This window comes from Cydia pomonella, chromosome 11 (genome assembly GCF_033807575.1).
Source record: "Cydia pomonella isolate Wapato2018A chromosome 11, ilCydPomo1, whole genome shotgun sequence".
NCBI lineage: Eukaryota > Metazoa > Arthropoda > Insecta > Lepidoptera > Tortricidae > Cydia > Cydia pomonella.
Window position 1 is genome coordinate 15761786 of NC_084713.1, and position 18513 is coordinate 15780298.

General features: G+C 35.7%; 2 protein-coding genes across 2 annotated transcripts in view; both read left to right on the forward strand.

Moving 5' to 3' along the window:
• Nucleotides 1-18513, forward strand: part of LOC133522976 (D-beta-hydroxybutyrate dehydrogenase, mitochondrial) — a 118517-nt gene that overhangs the window by 59625 nt on the left and 40379 nt on the right. The gene's annotated exons all lie outside the window — the stretch shown is intronic.
• Nucleotides 16203-16964, forward strand: LOC133523100 (uncharacterized). Its single transcript, XM_061858609.1, has one exon. It carries the CDS (start codon nucleotides 16230-16232, stop codon nucleotides 16962-16964), a length of 735 nt encoding a protein of 244 aa, XP_061714593.1. The 5' UTR covers nucleotides 16203-16229.

Here is an 18513-nt window from a genome sequence, read left to right on the forward strand (position 1 = left end):
GATAATATAGCTATTGTAATTGATTATGTAAATATATATTTTATAACATTTTTCAGAATAAACTGGAAAAGAAACTAAAATAAGAAACTTGAAACTTCGTAAAAAGGCAAATTTTCCCATAAGCGTGTAAGCTTGAGGTTGAAAGTTTGTATCGAGAACATGTTTTTACAAGCTTTTTATTAACTTGCAGTGTACCTATGTATGTACGGGTCAAATCTTGCAAGTTAAATTTGAACCACTTCCCGGTTACCGATGAAGATGAATATTTGCATACATATATGTAAGTCGGGTGACAATGCAATATTATCGTACCATAGAGTAGACGTGATGATAGAGACAGGAGGAGGCCATAGGAACTCTGTGATAAAAAAATGCAACCTAATTGTGTTTGGGGTTTTTAGAAGTGTCTCGATGAGTATTAGTTGCCTGTAGAAAGAAAAATACAGTCAGCGATAAAAGCTTGTACCAAAAATGAACCAATATAAAAATCCACGCGAACGAAGTCGTGGGCAACACCTTTTATATTCACACACACAATATTTTATATTCGGGTGTATGTTGAAATTGTTATTACCCACAACATACAAGCTTTTTGAATAAGGTATAAAGTGTAGGTATATACTGTATAGCGATTGCTTACCAAATCTGAAATATTTGTTACCTCTACGTTGAACTTAAAATGTCAAACATTTGCTTAATGTGCTACGTGTAAAAGTATTTTAGCTTCACCTTTTCTAAAAATATCACCCATCTAACTTAATGTGTCTATAAAAGGTCATGCATATATTAATAAGAAGTAAAACTCTTATAATCATGTACAGATATTTGTTTATTTACAGTCTTATTTAGTAGTCTTATTTATATTATAAGATAGTGTTCAACTAGAAAATCGAAAGTTTACTTTTAATTTATGTTAAAAATGTTAGATCAAACCCTAATACCCAAATATCTGTAAAAAATATTCCTTTAATCACACGCTTACAACCTATTGCAGTACCAATCCTTCCAAATAAAAACTAATTGAGTGCGCAGATAACAACAGCACTTTGATGTATTACCAACGCGCGGAGGTGATTAATTGCTTCATTACAGCTAAAACATTTAGTAGATACACTGTAACGCAGTTATAGATAGAGGTACAGTCGCAGATCACACACCTACTTACAAGATGGAGCATAATTTATACATAACATTTGTTACACATTGGCGTTACTTTACTAATCTGGCACGAGAGCACGATCACAAATTTCAGCTACGTTTGCATTTACAACCAGGACCAGTATTTAAATTTTATAATCTAGCTTGGTTTTGATACGATCCGATGGCTTGCGCTTTTTGCTGCGCGTGAAATGCATTTCGTGTCGTATCAACCTTTAAATAATAAGAAGAAGGTTATTTTTTTTATTTCTTTTTTTTTATGAATATTGAAAAAAGTGTTTTTTAGGAGTGAATATTCTTAAAATGTTGTTTACCGTGTCTCGCAAACAATTAAGACGCGACACGCGAGCCTCTTAGCGCCGCTGTGTACACAACGATTTAGGTTTATTTATTTCATAATATTGAACTAAAACATAAATTATTCTACACTATTCTATACGAATGCGTGATGACATCGCCTCTTAAACGCGGTCTTCTTATACGCTATATAAAACGGAGTTCATGGATGGTAGTCTATGGGTACAATATGTATATCCACGGCTTTGGAAGACACCCAATCGCCCACGCGCGTCAAATGGCGGATCTCTGGAGCATAGAAACCTCTCAAGAATAGCTACGCTTATTTATTTTTATTAGTAAATTTTTTATATGTATACGAGTACAAATGCTATTTTAATATCAATAGAGAGCAATACATAAACGTTTCTATTGATCGTTAGATTAGCTGTACAGTCATTATTGTTATTATTGATGAGGCCCGGAAACTGCAATTCGTAATTAATGAATAGGTACATAGATGAATACGTGTATAAGACAACTCCTCAATTTTTTGCAATTCCTAAAATGCTTTAAGAGAGAGTTACTATGGTCATTGGTCATGGTAATAAGTCACCTCTCACACTCGCAGCTCACCTCCCGAATTACTGTAATAATTAAAGTATTTTAAACTGATTGACATATAACGGGTCAAACGATTAAAAGCAGAAAATCGAAAACAATTTCGACAAACATAAATAAGTCTTTGTTGTTTCATGTTTCCGTTTCTAAGGTTCCATTCCACAGCTCAAAGAGAATTTACTTTATTTTAAGTATAAAGCGAATGATTCATTATAAGGTGAAACACCTTTATATTCTGTTGAAATAATATTTTATTAGATATACCCTTTGACGTAAAGTTTCGTTTAGGTATTATTAGATATTCGCAAACTAAGTATATTCATCTAAGATACTGTTTTTTAAACAACAAGGGTATTTTAATGCACTACATTAAAATGCAAGACAATTTGAATGTGAAATAAAAAGCCGGGAAAGTTTCAGCTATGAAATGATATATATAATTATATATTACAAGTTGTTGCTCACGACTTCTTTCGCGTGAATTTTGATAATGGTTGTTTTTATTTCTTCATGAACGTTGTGCAGCAAAAAATAGCAGTTGGGTTCATATGTAGATACTACGTATTATTCGTCTGTCACAATGTCTTCCTACGGAGTCCCAAGTCCCTCTTAAAGACCTATAAATTTAACCGATTTGCTAGACCGAAGTGTACCCATAAGTGCTCCGTGCTCCGTAAACAAAGTTTTGTCCTGAGTATTAAAAACATTTGATCTCGATACAAACTTTCAACCCATGTTTAACCGCTTTAGGAAATGAATATAAAAAAACCGCTGGAATCACTTTTCTGCTTTTCAGATATAGTAAATTTTTACGAAGTTTCATGTCCCTCACTAAAATATAGTACATTTAAATGCAAGTGTGTCATTATTTACGACTCCCGACATCTCTTTTATGAGCCATTGGCGAATTAAAGACACGGGACAAGTAAATAGTGACACTTACTCACGTACATTAAACGACGTTTTTTAATGCATTTGCGAAAAAATTGCAATAAAACAAATATTGGTTACATAAGTATTACACTTACAGACCTTACAGCAACAAATTTTCCCTTGGACTTTAATAATATTGTTAATTCAGCACTATACACTACGTACAGCGATGATTTTCATTGCAAAAAATAATCCCAACAATTCATTTCATACAAAAACACTCTCACAGTTGCAATTTAAGTTGAATTATTTTGATACAACTAAATTTTAAGTGAAGTGAAAATACTGAAAATAGCGGGCGCCGGTTTTACTTTTTAATCTTTCTTTTTTTCTGTTCACCACAGTCAACGTGGCAATGATAGTTTCATTCAGCCAGTAATAAAAAAATGTTTTAGAGAAATATCGTAATATATAACATTTTATTTATACAAAAACAAATAAATATTTAATGTATATGGTGTAGTAATAATATTTTTGGTCATAATAAACGTGTAATAGTGAAATAAATATATATATAAAGTGTTTGGTCATCCAATCTCTTTGGTGTGGTCGTATGGATTACGGTCAGAAATAAATTTAAAAGAGTTGCAAAAATAAAAAACACTAGTTCACAAAAACCATTTTTGCTTACGCTAAATAGTTAAGTAAAGTAGCACGTTTTGAGCATAATAAACGTGTAATAGTGAAATAAATATATATATATAAAGTGTTTGGTCATCCAATCTCTTTGGTGTGGTCGTATGGATTACGGTCAGAAATAAATTTAAAAGAGTTGCAAAAATAAAAAACACTAGTTCACAAAAACCATTTTTGCTTACGCTAAATAGTTAAGTAAAGTAGCACGTTTTGAGCAACTCTATTAAAAAATATTGTTTTTAAAACAATCTTTTAACTCCCTTTTAACCACTTTGGAGGATGAATTTCCAAAAACGCTGTAATTACTTTTCTTGTATTTTAATAAAATATCTTTTCACGAAGTTTCAAATTGTTGGCTTAAAATAAAATTTATTTTACGAAAAAACTTTCATCCCCAGCGGGGTTAAGTTTACCAAAATTGTTTCTTATTTGTCTTGTACACATAAAAAATTTACATTTGAATCACATTTGCTCGAAAAAGATCTTATTTCATGCAGGTATACAGGGTGTACTGAAGGACAAAGGCCTATACTGATCCCGGGGGACTTATGTATTGTGAAAAAAAAGCTATAATTCCCTCGGGAGTTACAGATTTTTTTTTATGCCAGTAACTTAGGAACCAAGTTGGTAGATGTCAGTTTTACTTTTAAAATACAAACGTTTATAAATTATTTGATTAATTTTATACCCGTTTCATTTGTGCAACGGGGGGGGGGGGGGGGGGGTAAGTGAAATTTTGCAAACGAGTTACACACAATGATTTTCATCACACTTGCGAAGAAAAAGTTTAATTTTAAGCGAATTTATTATTAAATTCAGTGATATTTTAAAACTTCGTTCTCAATTTTGTCATTCTTTCACGGGTTAGGCATTAAAGGCACAGACTTATCCGGCATTTAACCACGATTAAAAATTCTGTAAAAATATTTTAACCGGCTATTAACTTCATCCAATTAGATATTTTTTTACCATAAACACCAAAAATAAATTATAAACGTCAGTATTTTAAAAGTAAAACTAATTTATACCTACTTGGTTCGTATAAGTTAGTAATGCAATTAAAACAATCTTCAACTCCATATATCCTAAGTCTTAGTACCGACTTCTATCATATCATTTACTAATACATACGTATAAAAGGAATGATATTTTGCATTCCTTTTTGAAAGCCGATTTTAACGTCAGTTTTTTTATCCGTTTGATGCACTGGTATATGCAGCCCTATCTCCATCTATTTGTGTCTGTGAACTAGACGTGTCCGACGATTTTTCCACGCCCCCGCCGCCGATAAATTTGATCGGCGTACAATCGGCGTGGAAATTATTGATACTTATTGCATGTTACATAATGAGTAGATAGTGTCAAAGGTATAATTTAAAGATGCTTATGCTTTTTCACTTATTATTTGCCAGTGAAATAAATTGGCATCATTTTTGTCGTTGCGATGGTAGCTGCGATAAAGATTTACAGTTAATTAAAACAAGATCTAGTTTTTGGATTACATGTTATTATTTGATATTTTATTTGACGACCGGTTTGGCCTAGTGGGTAGTGACCCTGCCTACGAAGCTGATGGTCCCGGGTTCAAATCCTGGTAAGGGCATTTATTCGTGTGATAAGCATGGATATTTGTTCCTGAGTCATGGGTGTTTTCTATGTATTTAAGTATTTATAAATATTTATATATTATATATATCGTTGTCTAAGTACCCTCAACACAAGCCTTAAATATTGAGCTTACTGTGGGACTTAGTCAATTTGTGTAATAATGTCTTCTAATATTTATTTATTTATTGTACGGCTTTTTTATATATAGCATTTTGTTTTACGTTAATAATCTCTTGATAGTCAGTTTCATCAGTAAAGTGTCGTCAAAGAAAATAGCAGGTTTATGTCAACAAATAAAGAGCTTATTGACATAAACATGCTATTTTCTTCTTAGAAACTCCAGCCACGATTTTAAACGTGTGTTTTATGAATTTTCTGTGACATTGGTGACACGCATAAGGGTAATTGTATATTTTGTGATGTGTAAATTATATATATCATTGATATATATTATATGATTTACTTATCACACAATATACAATTATACGTAATATTACACATTTCATAGGAATTTATATGGTGATAATCAGTTTGTTTTATTTCGCATTAATATAAAAAGTTACACTTAGTGACAATCAAAATTATTAAAGTCAGCTTAAAGCATCATATCATAATAAATAATAGAAACAATTAGAAAATAAAATCGGCAAGAACAGGTAACGGGTTATTATTGAGCTTCCAAATAAATAAACAGAATTGAGCATTTATGTCACATAAGTTCACCACGAGAGGGGCTTAACTTTGAGGGGTACTTTTATGGATTACCGTAAAATGGTCCCACTTTCCTCCAATATTTGCTCCAAATGAAGGAAAATCAATTATTAAATTTATTCTTATGAATTGATATTAATGAAGCAGGAGGTCCCGGGTTCAAATTCTTGTAAGGGCATTTATTTGTGTGTTGATCACTGATATTTGTGTCTGAGTTATGGATTTTATTTATATATAAGATTAGGATAGCTAAAGTTACAGAAAATGTGTGTTACTCTAGGCTAAGTCGAAAATCGTACAATTTCCTTCGTACAAAAATCGCATTTGGCAGTTGACATAGAATAGAGTAACAGCTCCAAACGTCCGGCAGTGCCGTTCTCACAACTATTATTGGGCTCAAATCAAATGTATTAAAAGAGAAAAACGAAACAGCCAAAAAACATTAACGATTCCAGCAGGTGGTGATGGGCTTATGCAGGCAAATATGAAAAATGGGGCCGTAAAAAGCCGCCACTGAATGCGCTAGGAAGAAGCTGCCTATCACTCCAACAGAAATAGTAATAAATAAATATACTTACAATTATCGAAACTAAAATTGGAGTTATTCTAAATACCTTAGTTTGTTCTAAATCGCATCAGTTTTATTAATTTAAAGTTTACAGTTTTTTTTTCGGTACACCCCTTACCTACATATTTGGGTTGCCTCTATTTATTTTGGCCAAAAATAGGCAGCAATTACGGTGAAGTAATAAGGGACCATAGAGCTGTCCTAATATATACTCAAAAGATGTATTAGACCCGCGTATGTGGCCTTTGTACATAAAAAAACGGACGACCTATATAGTTGCCAGTTTATGACTTCATATTGTCGGGTGAGAATACGTTCGTGGCATACAGTACTTACATTATTATGCAGGAGAGCGAAAAAAAGCAAAAAAAAATATTGTTGTGAAACAAATTGTGACATGCCACAAAGTTTTGGATATATCACTTTTTTTTAAATTTTCTGTTATCAGAGTGTATTATCCAATAGTAAAACGAGGCTATAATCAACTAGGAACCCTTATAGTTTCACCATGTCCGTCTCTCCCCCCTCTCTAACTTTTGAACCATAGGTCTAAAAAATATGAAAAAATCATAGAAGTAGAGCTTAAGAAAGACATTAAATGAAGACTATAGCGGACTTTAACAGTTTAGCTGTTCTTGAGTTATCGCAATGTCTCCTTCATAGTAAAAAGACGTCCATCCACAGTTAAACGTTATTAAGACATTAAATGGGTTGTTAAAGTTATTTGGCATTATTCATGTAAATAAACTAAAATTGAAGATAATTGCTTATTTTACCCATTCTACTTTTTTGTAATATTTAATTTATCTAAAACAGTTTCATTGGCTGTATGAGTAATGCCTATAGAGTGTGGATTTAAGAGGAGAGAAATCTCTTATGATAGAACTGTTGCAAAAGTGTCCAGCTGTCAGCTATAAATAATAGTTCCAAATCTCTCCAGAGTAGCGCTAGAGTAGCTTAGATTAGGCGTTATTGACGGAGTGAAGTGCGCTGTCTATGATTTGATTTTTTGTTCAAGTACTCTAGGTATTGTAGCGCCACCTATTTAAGGTTTTTTGATGACACTTTTTGGTATATGGAGATTTCTTTCCTTACCTCCACCTTCCATAGTAATGCCATTGACTATTGGCAGTTTTTAGGACGAAAGAATAAAAAAATATAAATAAGAGGCAATCCTGCTAATTTTATATTCATATTCATATTCGTTTATTGGACTCATGTACAATGCATTATTGCTATACTTTACTTTTTCATACTTTAATGAACAAAATCATTTAATAGTTTTTCGCTATTGGATATTTATCTACGGACATGAAAATCTCCGATTACAAGTAAGTCCAAAGGAAAAAATCATGGCCATACGTCTATTACTTTAATTAGGTACTGATTATGCAAATTTTTCTATTTGTTTAACTGGGGTGAAAGGTACAATTTCATCCCTTGGTTAACAATCTACTATACTAATAGCTCCAGTTTAGCTTATTGTGACGGAAGGGTAACTACGGATCCCTACACTGTGCATGACCCAATATGCTTTTGGCCGGTTTTTCGTGTTCTGAATATGCTTTTACGATTGGCGTGCACTAACCGAAAAATAGCATAATTCCGGCGGGTGCATTTTCAGCGACTCCTGTCGCCTTAGGCAAATTGTGACATATTGCCTTCCTTCTTCGCTCCATTCTGGAATACGGGTCACTTTTAATGACATTACTGTTATATTTATTGTGTCCATATCATATCACGGACCGAGTTTGTTGCTGGAAAAATAATTTACAAACAAGGCAGCTTAGGTTGGCAAGTTGCGTACTGACTAAACTTTATCTATGAATGAACTATAGCATTCATTAGGTATTCCATTTTGAATATATATAAAAAAAATCTTACTTATCTAAATAATAAACTGGAATACTATACGGAGAAAGTGACCAAGGTAATACCTAACTAATATCTTTAATTATTGTATTATTGCACAGCCAATGTTCAATATTATATTTACTTTTTTTGCCTTGTTATACATATAGGGGAAAGGTACAAAAGTGTAGACATATCCTTGACGTCGACTTAACTACCTTGCCAAGGATCAATTTAAACTTCGTAATTCATTTAGCATTCAATCCGGAGGTCGCGGGTTCTAATCCTGGCTCATACCACTGAGTTTGTCGGAAATTATGTACGAAATGTCATTTGATATTTACCACTAGCTTTTCGGTGAATAAAAACATCGTGAGGAAACCTGCATATATCTCCTAAGGAATTCAAAGGTGTATGCGAAGTCCCCAATACGCATTGGGCTAGCGTGGGGACTATAACCCGAACCACGCCCGAACCCTCTCGCGCATGAGAGGAGGTCTTTGTCCAGCAGTGGGACGTATATAGGCTGAATTATTATAATTATGTCCGTCTTTTACAAATTCTCGGGACCATGGGGTCGCGGGCATTTGGAAGGCGTGCGTGGGGCCGAAGCCAACACGTAGAGGCCCCTTGTAATAAGACAATTTACTCTAAATGTAACTTGACACAAACCGACGATTATCCCTGTTCACACTATAGCAGTGCACCCAAGGACATAAGCCCCGGTTAGTGTAGGACTATTGTAAAAAAAGGGTACCAAAATAAACCGGGCTATTGGGTTGAGTTGCAAGTGGACTGGTAACCGGGACTATGGAGAATACTATGGCACCTGCCCTGATCATATGTCTTTAAAAACACGACAAAATGGGCAGGTGGTGACTTGCCAACTCACAATATGGGTCCCCGAAAACGGCCGCTCGCACGGAGCGACAAGGGGACAACATTGCGTGAGCGGCTCAGGGTGTGGAGAGGTGTACGCCGCTTTCTACCCAGTGTCTGTAAGCAGCCACTGTGCCAACTCGCGTCTTATGCAAATTTCACTTCCACCCTGCGAGCATATAGCTCTGTCACCCCACTCTGGACGGCCGGTAAAGGCAAGCCAGAGGTGAGAGTCCTGCGGCCCCTGCTCAGTGTTCACTCCAGCCGACCAATCAAGGCAAGCCGGAGAGAGGGGCCTGACCGACTCTCAGGGGTATGGGACCCAAGGGACGTCACTTCCCATTCAGCTCGCCACAAGCTGCCCTGGGGGCTTATTATTATTATTATTCATTTAGCAATGATGATTTGATGAAAAATTGTCTTAGAGGCACCTATGAAATAATGCGACGTTAACACGGCTATATCTGTCAATTTATTTCCAATGACCCTAACAGGTATAACGGCCAATCAAATTAGATAAAAAAAAAGCGTTTTGAGGAATTATTTTCCAACAAGCTGCGATTAGGCTACGCGCATCACACCTTAGTAGGTATGTATGTTTATATATATCTGACAAGCATGTCTAGTATAACTATAAGCCCCTCTCAAAATAGCTGCGCATAGGACCGGGTAAGTGCTGCCTTGTAAGTATGTCAGAACAATTGATTCAGTGGGTGGGTACTACCCCTGATATTCTTGAAATTAAATGCATGGCCTTCGGCGAGCGTGCAACCTTTTACCTTTCTAGGACGGGTCTCTGCCATTTTACAGGCATGACAAGATATTGTACTATGCATATATAAAAGATAATGAAGCCTTAAGATTATATTTATAAGGGATTTTTAAAATAAACTTCGTGAATAATTTTGAACTTAACTTGACCTTTTTGCTTTGTCAAGTTCATTTGTTTTTAGTTGAAGGTATATTTGGGTCAACTCCGTAGATTGCGTAGTTTATGAGGTTTAGTTAAACTTCTAATTTTTACTGCAATGTATGTGACTATTACACCGACACGGTTTCCACGACCAGTCTGGCGTAGTGACCCTGCCTATGAAGCCGATGGTCCTGGGTTCGAATCCCAGTAAGGGCATTTATTTGTGTGATGAGCACAGATATTAAATATTAGTTCCTGAGTCATGGGTGTTTTCTATGTATTTAAGTATTTGTATACATATTACATATATTATATCGTTGTCTGAGTACACACAAGCTTTTTGAACTTACCGTGGGACTGAGTCAATTTGTGTAATAATGACCTATAATATTTATTTCTTTTATTTATTATATCTACTTTATTTCGTTTACTTCATGTATTTTATTAACTTTGTTTATTTTATTTATTTTACTTACTTTATTTCATTTATAATCTTCATTTAATTATTTATGTATTTATTTATTCATTCAATATTATTTATTTATATAAGTATGACGGGTAATTTATCTAGATATTGTAAGGTGACATTTGGATGGCAACTGCAGCTGCATTACTGATACGACATTACTGCTGCTGCTTTGACGCGGCAGCTGCATCTGTCAATTTCCTTAATGAAGATTAGGGACAGATTGATTGATCATAATCAATTAAATTGAGAGATACAGAAACAGAAATTGTCACAACAGTAATGCAGCTGCAGTTGCCATCCGAAAGTCACCCTAATAGTTAAACCCTAACAGTGGCCTTACTAAAGAGCTAAACTAAGTTAGCCGTGTGGATTTCAAAACCAGACGTCATGGGTCAAAACCCCAGTTTGTACGGTTTCACTTAACGTACGAAATACAGGCGCAACTGCACTTCGGCAAATGAAAATATTGTTATGTAACTGCAGGAATAATGTAATAAGATCTAGTTTAGGTAAAGAGCTTAGATGGCAATTCTAGGAATTAGGTTGCCACGAAAAATTGCAGACCCCAGACTTCTTTTGAATGCAACCGAGATGTTCGGTGTAATTCCTCGGTGAAACGCTTTGTATCTCTGTATCACTCTAACATATCAGTGCAACAGTGACAGTTACGGTTGGTTCGCTACGGAGCGTAAGCGATTGACATGTTGGCTACACACCAGAGGCAACACGTCGAACGTGGTACGCGGTAGGTCCTCAGAGGGCATACCGCGAACCACGTTCGACGTGTTGCCTCTCAGTCGCACTTGTACATTTGTACGTAAGTGTGACAGGGAGGCAACACGTCGAACGTGGTTCGCGGTAGGCCCTCTGGTATCGTAACGATACGCGTCAAACTTCAGGGCGTAGTACGTATGTATGTACGTACGATTGTACTATACATATATCACATTAATATCTCAAACGATCACCTAGCGTAACGCTCAGACCAAGATTACACCCCTCAGGAGACTTCACTGGCTTCTTTATTATTTTTAACATCAGAAAGTCGACTGTTGCGGTAAGGAGCTTGTCTTTTTACTACCATAAAACGGTTTTATAAATACACCAAGATTACGAGAGTTGGCACCAAAAATATTTATATAAGTGTTAAAGAATTATTTAAAAAAATGTGTCAGCTTCCACTTTGCTTTTTCACAATTCAAATTCAAAGGAATAACGAAATGTTACGTAAAGTGGTTGTGTGCTAAAAAAAATTGGCATTTTATAATGCACTTAACGTACGACGGTTATCCGTCGGATAAAAATGAAATACTTACGACTGTTATGTATTTATAAAATGAAGACCTATTTGATCCCACGCACATCATGAACATGCGGTAAATTCGATTAAAACACAGATTGTACGGAGCACTAAATATTGAAAGATTCATAAATTTTTAACAAAAAAAAGTGCCTTAGTGCAGGAATATTCAGCTTTTTAATAATATTTGGAAAGTTCTTCTTAATTCAGAGCACATATGCGAAAGTAATTCTCTCTCTTTCTGTATGTCACTTACTTATTTCAATAAGTTTAAAGGCCTTGTGTTCGTTTAGTAGATCGGATATTCTACAATATTATTAATATAGTCACCCTGCATAGGCTGAAGCGACTTACATGAGGTAAAATAAATATATAATGTAATTACTGTTTAAAAGCTTCAACTCGAGAAAAGTGAGCTCCACCTTCTTGTTCCCGTATAGTATGGTTGGCAAATTCTCCTCTCCTTGGAATTTTAAATAATAGTGCAGTGCCCAACAGGGTTCACAAAGACCTAGCTTATAAGTTTACCACCCGTACAACTTTGTGAATTTGCAATAAAATATTGAGTATGTTGGGTATGGTGGAAATCATTCATAATACCATTTTCGTAATGAGAATTAATCATTTGTTGCTGTGTATTTACAGTGTGTATAACTAGCGCAGGAACAGCGCATATTTGAGCATATATGCGTATTTAATTCAGAAAATCCCAGGTTAGATATGTGACGTTCCCGAAGCCTGCCAATTTCAACCCTCCCACGCTCAGTACTTATTAAAATTGTTACTGTATTTAATGTCGCAATTTATATCAATAAACCTGCTTCTGTTTATTATATTTGTCTCCTATCTTTACTATACCACTTCCAATTAAGTGCTACAATTAAATTGTAATGGTTATTGTTTATTCAGGCACCACTTATATATAATTACAATCTTTATTGCACAAAAGAACGCCTTAATAATGAAAAAAGCAACCTTTAACAGAGAACGTAATCTCTTTGTGAGTCATTGCTTCTATATTTGGCGGTCTAAAATTATTTCATATTTTATTTACGTCCATAGAGGTAGTTAGTTATACTAATTATCGATAGTTTTCAGAATTACAAGGTGTACAGTGCTTAGTGGAAATTGCCTCGTATGAATTTATATAGCTTTTTTATTTGTTAATATGTGTGTAAAGAAAACAATATTTATTTTCTATCCTAAATCCATGATGGATACAAACATCTACCTATGATCGGAATTCAGGCATCTTTGCATCTGACTGTACTGACATTTTTCTCGAGGTAGAGTAGGTCATTCTCTTAGGAGGCCACTTTCGAGTTAAGCCTCGTTCTGACGTCACTTTCGAAGTCACTTTCTGAGTTCGTCACTTTCTGAGCTCGTCACTTTCTGAGTTAATGACTTTTTTTGGCAACCAGATTCGCTACTCTGGTTGCTGGTCCATTGTTTGTGCAAGTACATATACGGTTAAATCTTACTCTGCCAAAAAGTGACGAACTCGGAAACCAGATGACATACGATCGCTTTTATGTCCGACATACTTTTTTTTTGTGGACATTTAAGGGAAATCCGTATCTACAAACGATATAGAAAAATTGTCTCGGAATCCCTTATTTTGTATGGATTCTGGAGATCTCTAATGATAAATCTGAGGTCAAAATGTAATAACCGGCCAAGAGCATGTCGGGCCACGCTCAGTGTAGGGTTCCGTAGTTACTCTTCCGTCACAATAAGCTAAACTGGAGCTTAAAGTATAGTAAATTGTTAACCAAGGGATGAAACGGTACCTTTCACCCGAGTTAAACAAATAGGCAAATTTGCATAATCAGTACCTAATTAAAGTAAGTCTTTTTACTATGAAGGGAAAACTTTTTGCGATAACTCAAAAACAGCTAAACTGATCATGTCCGCTATAGTTTTCATTTAATGTCTTTCTTAAGCTCTACTTCCACGATTTTTTTCATATTTTTGGACCTATGGTTCAAAAGTTAGAGGGGGGGGGGACACAATTTTTTTTTCTTTCGGAGCGATTATCTTTGAATATATTCACTTTATCAAAAATGTTTCTTGAAAACCCCTATTACTTTTAAAAGACCTTTCCAACGATACCCCACACTCTAGGGTTGAAGCGAAAAAAAAAAATCACCCCCACTTTACGTGTAGGGGAGGTACCCTAAAAAAAATTAAATTTTTAGATTTTATTGTACGACTTTGTCGGCTTTATTGATTTATATATCCATGCCAAATTTCAGCTTTCTAGCACTAACGACCACGGAGCAAAGCCTCGGACAGACAGACAGACAGACAGACAGACAGACAGACAGACAGACAGACAGACAGACAGACAGACAGACGGACATGGCGAAACTATAAGGGTTCCGTTTTATGCCATTTGGCTACGGAACCCTAAAAAACGGCCATCATCTTGAATTTATGCATTTTTAGTACCTAGACGAAGAGCCACAATACCCATAAATATTAACGCTTCAACTGTCCCTCGCTTTCGCTACTGGGGGCCTACCGCGAAAACTGAAATTCGCAAATAGCGGGGATCTTTTTCTTTTACTCTCACTAAGACGCAATTGCAGCGACAGAAAAAAATGCCCGCAATTGACGATCTTCGGTTTTCGCGGTTATAGCCCGCCTGACATGATCGATAAATCCGTGCATGACAGGTAATGCAAAAATGTATAGAGCCATCCATTTCCAACGTCGTCGCGTAGACGTGACAGAGTTAGGTTGATGGTGTATGTCATGTACTCGTAATGCACCGACAGTAAAAGTGTTAATAGGCTTTAATTACAATGTGATTACAAGTTTGCCAGTTCAAAATTAGTTCCTCTACTGAAGCTACATACGTATGTCTCTTTATAATTAATTGGTCAAATTATTGATGTGTTAATAATAATGCCCCGTGACCTTTCATTGATTTAGACCAAGGCACGCAGAGTTATCCCATGTTAACTATCGGTATTCGTAATCGTGTAAGCTTGTGACCTTTTCAGATACCTTTTATCGAGGTTATCGAAATTTGTTCCAATCCGACTAATTTTTCAATGACTTTTTTAGGATTCCATACCTCAAGAAGAAAAAAATGGTCAAGTGCGAGTTCCGAGGGTATCGTACAAAATTTCGAATATCTCACACGTATCTCATGATAAGGAGAAAAGATTGTTGAAGTACATATACTAAGCATAATTGTGTCATCTATCGGCCAATTGCCTAACTAATTTGAGCGACGTGTATGTATGTTGGTTTTGAAGGATAATTCTTTATCATTTGAACCGATTTCAACATTTTAAGTGTAATCACAAAGAAATCCCAATTTAAAAAAAACACCCGCAAAGGGGGTTCAAATCAAATTGGAAAATTGTTTTTGTTAATTATAAAAAAGTTGTCAAGGTAAAGGTGTGATTATATTTTTCCTGTAATATTGATAATAGTTTTTTTTTTTTTTATCTATGTTAATGTTATGTAAAAATTTCACAACTTTTCGTCAAAAATGTTTTGAAATATTACATTCGAGCTCTTTCAAATGATACCCCACATGACTAGACTTCCGTCTTCCGTCTTAGACTTTGAAATTTTGCCCCCAAATTAGAAAATAAACAAAAAAGTGCTAACTGTAACGTGTGATGCAGTCGTGATGTGATGTACAAGACGCCAAGTTGTTAAACGTTGAGTGATTTTCTATCGGCCTAAGCGACTAATTAGCTGGCCAACTAACTAGATAGGTGCGTCATATATATTATGTATAAATTATTGGTAATTTTAAAGTTATTTAAGAAAATATGCGAAAACTGACCATCTCGCCCCTGTCCCTTCTCATTATCTGCTAAACTGCAAGTCAAACATGACATCCTAAAGAAACAAAATATTTGTTAAAAGAATTGTGTGATTACGGAACCTTTGAACCGCGAGACCTATACTCAAAATTTCCCGTGTTTTTTTGCAGCCCGTCGACACGCGTAGCAGTACCTATCAGCAATTATCATTAGAGTAATTGTTTCAGTTCAGGCCTTAAATAGGTTAAATTTAATAGACTCGGCAGTTTTTCCAGCTAATGATCTAATGAATTGGGTAATTCCAGTTGCAAAAGGGTAGGCAAATAAAACTGTCAACACATCAGCTGTTAATAAAAATTAGTTTTATTATATTACAGTGAATTACTTGGGACAATAAGTAGATTTTTTTTAATGTCAACTTAACATCTATACCTACCAGCAGTTATCTCCATTCACAATTCACTGATAAAATTTCTCCACTTCAGTCAAGATTAACATAACCTAAAAGTCAACACAAAATGGAATCTGTCAAGCAGTCTATAGATGAAATGACAAAGAACTTCAATGAGCAGATGGCGACCTTCCAGAACCAGCTTGAGAAGAATGCTCCGACGAATCCCACAGTTTCATCGCTGGCGGCAGAGTTCAATGCCTTTAAAAATTTCACAATAAAAGCACTGGAAGCACTACAGTCACAGGTAAAGCTGCTGGCTAAGCAGGTAGACCAGCAGGAAATGAGGACCCGTCGTAAAATGCTCCTTTTCCATGGCGTCACCGAAGCCAAAGATGAGAACACATCGGAACGGGTGCTTGAACTACTCAGGAAGCACTTGAAGTCCGACCTGGCTCTGAAGGATATTGCCCGCAGTCATCGCATGGGCCGGCCGCGAGGCAATCAATCTCGGTGCATTCTTGTGAAGTTTCGTGACCTCTCTGATCGTGACACTGTGTGGTATGCCAAAACTGCACTGAAGGGAACGGGCATTACGCTATCAGAATTCCTAACGAAGCCCCGGCATGATGTGTTTATGGCGGCCCGAGATCGTTTTGGAGTGCGTGGCTGCTTCACTCGTGATGGAAGTGTTTTTGTTATCGGTGCGAACAACGAACGCCGCTGCGTAGCATCTCTCGAGGACGTTAATAAAATCCAAGTGGACGCTGATGCTAATAAGGTTGAGCCCGGGACTTCTTCAAACCAGTCGGACAAAGAGGCTAAAAGGCTCCGAAGGCAAGCGGCGAAGTTGCGCACTTAGTACTTATTATAGAATCATATTACTTTCTTTTTTTTGATATTTTTAAATCCGGACAAAGCTTCTATTGATTAATTTTAGTGTGACTTTCATCCATAGTCGTATAATGTAGTTGTTTTCGTACCCACTTTTCTCTATAATGTAATTACTTGCGTATTACTCATTTCATGTTGTTATTGTTAAATTAAGGTATTTTATGGCTCGAATTTGGCACTTGGCAGTGACAGTACTGACCTTTCTTTTTAAGTTTTATAATGTTGCCAGGGTTTAAAGTAACGTTACGTTACAAATAACGTTATCTAGATCGTTTTTCTGTAATTTTATTTTTGTGTTGAAATGTTTTAACATTATGAATTGTATTACTGCTGGCGGGTAGTAGAATGAAATTTAGTCTTATTTTTATTTTTGTACGTAGTCATTTTATATTTTAATCATATTCATATTTTTATACATATATATAACTATATAATTTAATTTTTATGACACAACCTAGTTTAGCTTGCGACAGTGATAGTGGTGATGAGTTTATTTCTTTGTCGTCTGGTGAAGGTGACGACAGTTTCCACAGCCTTCCGCCCTCCCTTCATGACATACTTAACAGACAACTAATCGACTTGCCTAAAAACTTTAATGTTGTACATATCAACGCCCAGAGTATTCCCGCCCACTATAATGACCTTTTATTAACCTTTGATTTAAATAACATACATGCCATTCTTGTTTCTGAATCATGGTTCAAACCTTGTTTGCCGTCCACTTCATATTCCCTGCCAGGATTCCAGTTGGTGCGGAATGACCGCTCTGGTAGAGGCGGTGGTGGGGTTGCCATCTATCTTCGATCTCACATTCCCTTTTCTATTATTAGTATGTCACCCGCTTGTTCCAACGAAGCAGAGTATCTATTTCTTGACGTTTCCTTGTCCCATTCAAAGGTTCTTCTTGGTGTTTTTTATTCTCCTTCTATGCATATCAATTATTTTTCTTCACTTGAAAAACTCCTCGAAGACCTTATGCCTTCATTCAATCATCATATTATTATGGGTGATTTTAATACATGTTTATTAAAAAATGATTTCCGAGCCAAATCATTAAAATCCTTAGCTAGCGCTTGCGACTTAGCTATTCTCCCTTCTGGTCCTACTCACCATTTTCCCAATTGTTCTCCATCTTTACTGGATCTTACTCTTGTTTCCTCTTCAAGTCATGTTACTAAATACGAGCAATACCCGGCAGTAGAATTCTCTTATCATGATTTGCTTCTCTTATCTTATAAAATTCGACCGCATAAATCTAAACCTAGAATCCTATTACAGCGCAGTTTTGGTAGAATGAGCATTGAGCAGTTGTGTGATGATGCTCTTCAGATTGATTGGAGCGTCATATCTGAGGCTAGTGATGTCAATGACAAACTTCTTTTATTTAACTCTCTCCTATCACAGCTTTATGATACTCATGCTCCAATCCGCCCAGTTAAAATTAAGCACCTTCCGGCTCCCTGGCTAACCGATAGCACACGATCTTTGATTGCTAAGAGAAACGTAGCAAAAGTAAA

Excerpts from the sequence above, each read along its gene's own strand:
- LOC133523100 (XM_061858609.1), top strand. The coding sequence starts at position 16,230 with ATGGAATCTGTCAAGCAGTCTATAGATGAAATGACAAAGAACTTCAAT.